Source organism: Cynoglossus semilaevis, chromosome W, assembly GCF_000523025.1.
Source record: "Cynoglossus semilaevis isolate Cse_v1.0 chromosome W, Cse_v1.0, whole genome shotgun sequence".
Classification (NCBI taxonomy): domain Eukaryota; kingdom Metazoa; phylum Chordata; class Actinopteri; order Pleuronectiformes; family Cynoglossidae; genus Cynoglossus; species Cynoglossus semilaevis.
In genome coordinates, this window is record NC_024327.1 from 815,621 (window position 1) to 824,665 (window position 9,045).

The following is a 9,045-nucleotide window of genomic DNA, read 5'->3' on the forward strand; positions in this document are numbered from 1 at the left end:
TTTCTCTTCCCCCCCCCGCCCCCCCCCCCCATGTCTCTTTAGGGGCTCCGTACTTTAGGGGCTCCTTACACGTTAAAACTTTGTGGGTTTTCTTTTTTTTTCCCTCCACAGAAACCATCTCCAAAAGTCTGTGGTTCATCAGGTTTTAGGGCAGGTGTCAGCTGCAGGAGAGGAGAGCAGCGGGGAGCTCCAGCACATGGACCTGAAATGGAGAGGTTCAAACAAATCAGAGTGTAAAAAGGCTCCAAAATATCGCTCCATCCTCTCCACCTGCACCGTAAGTGCTGCTCCGACTCTGACGCCGCTGCGACTGGCTCGCCTCCCGTTATTCAGCCGATCAGTCAGTAATGTTAGCGCCTAGTGCACTGACAATATTCTAACATTATCATTAAATATGAAAACTGTTCCTTGCAAACAGACTGTGGAGCGGACTGGAAGCTGAGAAAGCTAAACCAGATCTAGCCCTGAGTGACAACTTCAAGTCGACACAGTTTGAATTTTAAAAACCTTTTTGTTTATCACGGGACCTGTTGGCTTCTTATGGTCACAGCCTTGGCCATAAACACTTTGTCTTGTGTTTATTGGGGCATAAAAAGCATTTAGCTATATTAAATTATGCAAATTGTCCAGACAGATGTTTTTTAATTTCACTCCACAGGGTTTTAATTGAAATTCAATAAATGAATCCATATTTTGAATTATGCTTGGCATTCAGTGTCTCAGTTTTTAGGGCCTTAACAACAGGCCACAGCGGTTTGCTCTATCGTCGCAGCGCGGTCAGTGCTGCTTATATTTATTTAAAATATCAATGCAAAAAACAAAACAAAACAAAAAAAAAGCATTCATTAACATGTATTTCCCCAAATGCAAACATTAAAGACACAGGTAAGTTTGAGACGAATAGAAAGAAAAAGCAAATCTTTATCTCACAGGATAAGTGTGGATTATCCATCCATCCATTGTCATCCGCTTATCCGTTACCGGGTCGCGGGGGCAGCAGTCGCCACCCAAATCACATTGCACCATACCAACCCCCCAAACCTTCCTGCGGGTGGTGAGTCCATTGGAAGGTGTTAACCGCCCTAAACAGGATTCGAATTTGCCCAGGAGATGAACCCTGGGGTTTCACACCACTGACAGAGACATTGCCTCTGGGCCAAAGCGCCACAAGTGTGGATTATATAAGGTCTTAATTTTACTGGTGATTTAAACCTTAAAATGTCTTATGATATGACTTACAATAAAGTACAACTGAGAAATATAAAATATTTGTTTTGTTTTTTTAATTCTCCGGGAAGATTTTGTAGGATAAGGATTTTGTTTACTCCGGAATGAAGAAGTAGGAAGACTTAGTTCTCCGCCTCAGGGGGGTGTTCTTTAGCAGAAACTTTAAAGGTTTTTCTGAAAAAAAGATCTCCAATCTGATACATAGATGGAACAGGGACCCCGACTATTATCAATGACTTTAGAATCCCATACTAGAAAAAAAAGTTAATAAAAAACCACAAAAAGCAGTTAATGCGTAGAAGTATTGTGCGAATACAGGTGTTAAATTATATATTTTTGGGTGAAAGTTAGCATTATCTACTTTTGTTGTTTTTGAATTGTTACTTTCATGTTCCCTTAAATTTAGTGACATAAATATTTGCAAAATATTGGGTATAACAAATAGAAAAATATTGCCCAGTTGACCAACAATAGCTCCACAGTAGGGATGTCCAATAATATCGGCCACAGATATTAGCGTAATTATGTAATATCTGTAAGAATCGGTTTTACCTCCGATAACGAAAACCCGATAATGCTAGAATATGCTAGAATCGTTTGTGGGGGCAGACATCCCTACTCCAAAGGGTCCGTGAAGCTATTATTGAACACCTGTGGTGTAAGTACGATTTCGTTATTAGCCTGCAAATGATGGAACATTGACAATACGTTCCAGCATCTGTAGATGTTTTCAGTTAAAATAAATGAATTTAGTTGCAGAGAATTAAAAAGTCCTCCTACCCTCCCCTCACCCCAAAAAAGGAACATACCAATGTACGTCTGAATGGCTCTGGGTTTGAGGAGAGGGTTATTGTCTTTTTCTTGCCTTTTACGACTCTAATGATGCACTCATGTTGCCCGCTCTTCACTTTTTCTTACACCTTCCCTACTTAAGGAGGAAATCTTGATTGGTAAGTGGATGCTATCCGCATATTCAGGGATTTACTTGTAGGTCGGTGCAGGCCGTTTGTTTACTGTTGAAAGGAGAGAGCTGACAGTTGTCTGTCCTGTTCTGAGGGTTCTCTTAGTTAGAACGATGGCTCTCTGTCTGCAGTTCTTTCTTTTCCTACATAGGACCCATCCTGTGATGTTTGTCCACTGTTTTTTAAACTAGGCTTTTCCGATGGGGCTCGTTGAGGATCGTTTCTGTCTTCTTCTGTTCGCTGCAGTTAGAGTTGATTACTAGATTTATCCACACATTTTGTATTTTCTCGCTCTCTCTTCTTTTTCTCTGCTCTTTTGTTCTGCCTTCATATAAATATTTTAGTTTTAGAGAGACTTTCTTTCCTCTTGATTCTCTGACTTTAGTTTTCTCCAAACTTTATCCGAGGTCAATCACATGCTTTAAATCTGCATGATGTCTTTAGTTTCAAAGTCCAAAGAGAAAAAAAACCCAGAAATCTCTTCACTGTGTTTTCGCAGGAATTATGTGCTATTATAGAGAACTTTCACAGCAGCATTTAAACCAGGCAGCAGCTGGCATTTGTCGACACCTGCTTAGTTTTAAGCCGTGGTCCGTTTGTCTTCTTTCAGATTTTGTCGGCGCAAACCGGAGGTCAACCCCTCAAAGGGTCTTGGGATCCGTCCAGCCAGATCGAGGGTAATCACGATTACAATTCGGGAAACAACACGTCGTCTCCTCCGTCCAACAACAACAACAAAACTGGCGTGTCGAGGACGCATGTGACTGACGATGGAAACAACCTGGGTCGGCATCTGACCTCAACAGAGAAGCTGAGGTTCAGCGTAAGAGACAGTGCCTCAGATTCAGGAAACTCAGTGACCAGCTACACTTCCTTATGCAAACCCTACAGAGAGGACAGTTCATCTGGAGGCTTTTTTAATGGGAATGAACGGAGGTACAGTTTGTAATGACAGACTTTAGGTCCTGAAAAAAATTGCACATTTTTTAAGGTATATCGACAAAAAAGGAAAATTCTAGGGATGTCCGGTAATATCAGGCAACCAATATTATCGAAACAATTTTAGTGCAATTATGTAATATCTGTAAGAATCGTTATAGTTTTTTCCACCGATAATGAAAACCCGATAACGCAATTCCTGGGTTTCGCCAAATGATGTGTGCCCTAAGAAAAGTTTTGGGGAAAAACGGCTGTATATAAAAGTGAAAGTGACTTGATGGCAGCATTGCACAGAAAAATCAATTTTCACAGATTTGTCATGTTCATATTTACCTAAAACCAGAGAAGATTATAATTAGCGACCTTCCAAAAATGTGATGTTTTTGTCCTTAAGTCTTACTTTGCCTCGAAAGATTATTGTATAATCATGACGAGGGGACGGCACCTCCTGCATGTCCAAAACAAACAAAAAAATAATAATTTATATATATATATATAATAATAATTTATATCAAGGGACTTCCTGGTTAAATACGGATTAAATAAATAATCAAATAAATTAATTACCAAACTACAAATATGTGTTTTATGTTTAAATTTTTTCATTTCCCAAAAGCGTAAAAGCTTTTTATGAGTTTGTGAAAGGATCATCTGAATGAAAAGGGTTCCTCAGTCAACAGTACCAGATACAGTTTTGGGCTCTGTCCCTTGTTGGCATGATATGATGTGGTTCTTGTCGTTTACAGAAAACAGATAACTCTGGGATGTCACGTACAAGTGTTGAAGTCGCCGAGCATGAGCCTCTCACCTCAACAGAGATGCTCATCCAGCAGGGGGAGCAGGTGCAGATCTTCAAGAAGTTCCAGATGCTCAGGACGCTACTCTCGAAGCCCTTCATGGTCAACCTGCAGGTGGGTATAAGCATGTGGTAAATATATATATATAGGGGAGACTGGGTATGGTTGTAACATGGGGAGAGTTGTAACACCACCAATTCCACCAATTAGGAATAAGATAGGAGTTATATGATCATTTCAGTGTTTACCCACTTCCTCCCTGATCCCACATGGTGGTTGTCAAGGTTGGAAACAGGCGCATGCAGATTCTATAAAGAAAAAACTGATTTTGATGTAAGAAAGTAAATATTTTGATCAAGACTATATTTTGTTTACTACTTATACTATTGTACATAAAACCATATGACTTACATTAGATTAAATTGTAGTTTCTCAGGCATAATGTGATGCATTTTCCCCTGCTAATTTCAAACCACTATGCTAATACAGCTAGCTAAACAATGGCTGACAGGGGTGGGGTGGGTTGTAACACATCTTTAAAAAGTGTTACAACCATCCCCTTACATACAACTAAGAACACTTTATTCATTTTAATAAATTTTACAGAATGCCTAAGCAGTGGCCAAGAAAGACTGACAGAGGTCTGCCTGCAAATGTTTTTAAAAAAATAATCTGATGAGGTCACAAAGAAGGGCAAGTCAGTTAGATCAGTTGCGAAGGCACATGAAATCTGCCATGTAACACTGAGCAGAAGCTGAGAGACCAGGGGCCTATTGATCTTCCCAGTATAGGTTACTAAAGCAGCAACAACGTTTTCTCTGAGGTGCAGAAGAAGTGTTGGCTGAGGCAGCAGACCTGTATTATGGACTGACTCCATGTGAGGTAAACATATGACAGGTTAGTCACTGGAGTCCAGAGAAGAATTGAATACTAGCGTAGGTGCCAGACAAATGGATAAACTTTTTGTATCTATGTATTGAGGTTTTCTATTCCACTTTCTTTTAGGTTAGACATTTGTCATATCAACTGGCAGTAATATATAACATTAAACACTCACAAACATCGGATGAGAAGCAGATGGCAGGGCCTGACTAGTTCACATTTTCTATGAAGCGGACCCCCAGCCTCTTTTTATAGCATGTCACATGGTGTGGCCTCTGTTTTTGCTTCTTTTGTCTAACTGTTACAACTTACCCCAGCATGTGTTACAACCTACCCCAGTAGTGGGGTAGGTTGTAACAAAGGAACTCCATGTATCTGACATCAACTTACGAGGATTGTGATATTCTTGCAGAGGTTTGAATCGATGTCATTTGTAATAAACAACAGTGGGTACTTTGTATAAAAGTTTGAGAACTCTAGCTCAAAAATTCAGTGAGTTACAGGTCCTGAAGCAAAAAGTGTGACAACCATACCCGGTCTCCCCTATATATATATCAGACAATTCTGAGCCAAAAAATTCCAGAGCCAGTCAAGGAACAATTGAAGAAACTCTCGACCTGGTTAGCTGGTAGCATTACGTAACTAGCTCAGCCTAATATGTAACATTTACTTAAAAGTAATTAATTGTTGTTTTGTTGAACTGTTCCCAGTTCATATTCCCGCTCTCCTATTTACTACTCCCACCTGAGGCGGCGGAGCAGTGTGGGCAGCCAGTGCTCCAGAGACAGTTACTCCAAACACAGTTCTAACAGGTGAACTTTAACAAACCAGTCCAGCTGTTAATGTCACAAGTACGTGTGCTTGTTTGCATTGTTGGTGATCACTCGACTTCCCTGCAGACTACGTGACAGAAAGAGAACGTCAAGCTACAGGAAGACAGATGTGAAGCATGCGAGGAAGGTTAGCAGGAAGCGACGACAACGCAGATCCTTCTCTCCTATGAAGAAAAGGAGAAGGGACTCACCTAGCCATCTGGAAGCTCGCTGCATCACAAGGTACACAAGGCTTATTTATAGCTGCAGTTTGTTATAATGCTCAGGATCAGGAAGAAAAATATGATGCAGTTCCAACTGCTTCCTCCAGGTCTGGACAGATACTCAGGCTAGAATCTTCCCAAAAAGCTGACACAAAAGATAGGTGTTGGTCCACAAAAAATATCAGTAATTACCATAGTGTCAGAAGTAACCAGAGTAAATTACACTGACATTTGGGTAGGAAAACAACGGAAACAGTCATTATCTGATTCAGCCTAGTTGCTGTTAATTAGCTGTTCAGTGATGATTCTGGCCTTCGTGAAAGCTCAGACAACATTTCAGACTGATACCTTAGCCCAGGCATCCACGATCCTTTAGCAGATAGTGGCATAACTCGTCCGGCGTTGCCTCCCTGTCTTGGTGAATGTGTGTCTTCTGTCATCCAATACTCCCACGCAGCTTGTAACTTAATTTTGAACACCATGTTAACACCAATATTTAGCGGTTGAAGGCTTTGGTTAATCCATCTGGAGCGATAGCAAGCTCCGAATTAATTTGCTTCACTTGGGTTTTGACAATATCGGTGAGATTTGTGGAAAAGGGTAGTGACCTAGGTTGGACACTGGAGGACGCTGTTGTTGTTCGCCCCTCCAGAGTCAGGCGGTTGTCACTAATTTTGTAGTATTGTATTGTAGTGATGGGAAGGCCGACTTTTTACTGATTTGGATCTTTGACTCTCGAACAATAAAATGAACAAGTCATGAAGGACGATTTTTTGGTTTTCCGACACTAAATACTGAAGGCAACATGGTTTGCTTCCGTTGACTAGGTCTACAAAGTACACAAAATGTCATAAGTAATTCAAACCATGTGAAAACCTAAGAAAGAAAAACACACCACAATGACTTGTGTCCTTCATCCTCCCTGTCATTGTTGTTTAACCACGTAACAGTGACTAAAATGAATGAGAGCAAAAGAGACCCAAGATGTCTGTCACGTGACAAATGAAATGAATCTGCGAGAACGAAGCTTTGAACTAATCTACGAGAATGACCCTGCGAAAGCGAATCTGAGAGAACGAATCTGTGCAGCCCGAGCAGTCTATCACAAATGAAAAATCCTGATAGAAGACAAGTGAATGTAAAACTCAATTTGACAAGTGAGACAATTCGCAGTGAGACAATTAGTGATTAATTCGCAGAGACTGATTCACTCGCAGAGAGTGATTAGTTTGCAGTGAGTGATTCATTCGTAGTGAATGATTAGTTCACAGTGAATGGTTAGTTCGCAGTGAAAGATTAGTTCGCAGAGAGTGATTCGTTCGTAGTGAAAGTTGTTGAGCATCCTCTAATTGTGATAACAGAATTAAAGTTTAACTGTTAAACGTCATTGTTGGCTCCCAGTGTGCTTCAGTTGTGTGCCATCATGTGTGATGCGCTGTGTGGTTTGGCTTTACAAAATCGGTTTCAGCTCAGTAAGCACAACCAGAAGTAATACATAAGGCACACCGGGTCATAAGGCACACTGTCAATTTTTGAGAAAATTAAAGACTTTAAGTGCGCCTTATAGTGCGGAAAATACGTTATATATATATATATGTTTTTTTAGTGCCATGCTAAAGGTGTACCTTAGCTTAGAGAGTGGCTAGATCACAGAAAGAAAATCAAATGGTACCATTTGTGAAGCTAAACAAATATTTAAAGTTTAACTGTTAAACGTCATTGTTGGCTCCCAGTGTGCTTCAGTTGTGTGCCATCATGTGTGATGCGCTGTGTGGTTTAGCTTTACAAAATCGGTTCGAGCTCAGTAAGCACAACCAGAAGTAATACATAAGGCACACCGGGTTATAAGGCACACTGTCAATTTTTGAGAAAATTAAAGACTTTAAGTGCGCCTTATAGTGCGGAAAATACGTTATATATATATATATATGTTTTTTTAGCCATGCTAAAGGTGTACCTTAGCTTAGAGAGTGGCTAGATCACAGAAAGAAAATCAAATGGTACCATTTGTGAAGCTAAACAGATATTTAAAGTGAACACCCTATGTTTATGAAATTTTTCATAAACTGCTTAATATTGTCATTTTTTTGTAAATGCGATACTTGCCAATATTTCCTCAGGTTTCCGCCTTCCACTTCAGTGGACATTATTGAAATAATGTCCACTGAAGTGGAAGGCGTTATATAGGTGCTAAATCTCTATGGGTAACAGGGTGAAGTGTGTGAGTTCAGTCCACACCACAATGAGGACATCAAGCAGGAAGAGAGAGAGCGGAAACGAAAGTGAGTGAGTGAGTGAAGTTCTTACCATACCCTTTGGTTCTCCACAGTGCCAGGAAGCGACCCATTCCTTACTTCCGACCCAGTCCCGCCAGTCAGTCCACCAGTGTGTCATCCTGGAGCAGCCTCTTCACGTGCAGCAGAAGTCGCAGCCCAATCTACAGCACAAGCCAAAGCAAGAGCAGGAGCTGGAGCCCTTGTTACTCCTCCTACAGCAGCTACAGTCGCAGTTCGTCGTACAACTCCATTTTTGGGGCCCGCAGTCGCAAGAAAACGAGGTACTGGGGGCGCAAAGGACAATAAGGTATTGGAGCGCAGTGCATCGTTCCACCTGAGGACAAAGAGGTTGGAGACTCAATCAGTGGTGTTTTCTTGCTCCACTTCGATGCTGAATTCAAAGTGTCTCTGCAGGAGTCCGATCATTGACTCAGAAAACCCAGAAAACAAATATGCTTTTATACACGGTATATCATTTTTCTATCGCATTCTACTGCATTCACTGTAACAACAGTCTGTGTTTAACCTCAACACAGTTGATCTTAACAGGTATAGGACAGGGGTCTGCAACTTTCAACACCAAATGAGCCATTTCAATAATTTCACCAAAGAAACTTTTTTGCTGGGGATCCATATTTTAAAGGTCACAACCCTTCACGACCCAAGTCAATAGACATTATTCATAAACTCTTGGGAAACATGATGCGAGACAACCCCCCAAAAAATCTATTCCGACCCACCTGAGGGTCGTGACCCAGTCTTTGGGAAACAATGATTTAAATGATGGTAGTAGTGCGAGTATTATAAGTACTGTAGTAATACTACAGATTTATAAAATCTGTAAAATCTGTATGAAATCGATTTATAAAAAAAATAAATAAAAAGATTGGTGTTGAGAATTTATTGTTTTTTATTCAGTTGTCCTG

General features: G+C 40.6%; 2 protein-coding genes across 2 annotated transcripts; both read left to right on the forward strand.

The window, feature by feature from the left end:
* Positions 1–74: 74 nt before the first annotated feature.
* On the forward strand, positions 75–3,552 carry LOC112486322 (serine/arginine repetitive matrix protein 4-like). Its single transcript, XM_025052672.1, has 2 exons — positions 75–277; positions 2,800–3,552. Exons 1-2 carry the CDS (start codon positions 197–199, stop codon positions 3,136–3,138), a joined length of 420 nt encoding a protein of 139 aa, XP_024908440.1. The 5' UTR covers positions 75–196; the 3' UTR covers positions 3,139–3,552.
* Positions 3,553–5,725: 2,173 nt separating this feature from the next.
* Positions 5,726–8,771, forward strand: LOC112486324 (serine/arginine repetitive matrix protein 4-like). The gene is made up of 2 exons (XM_025052678.1): positions 5,726–5,862; positions 8,173–8,771. Exons 1-2 carry the CDS (start codon positions 5,807–5,809, stop codon positions 8,423–8,425), a joined length of 309 nt encoding a protein of 102 aa, XP_024908446.1. The 5' UTR covers positions 5,726–5,806; the 3' UTR covers positions 8,426–8,771.
* Positions 8,772–9,045: the final 274 nt, after the last annotated feature.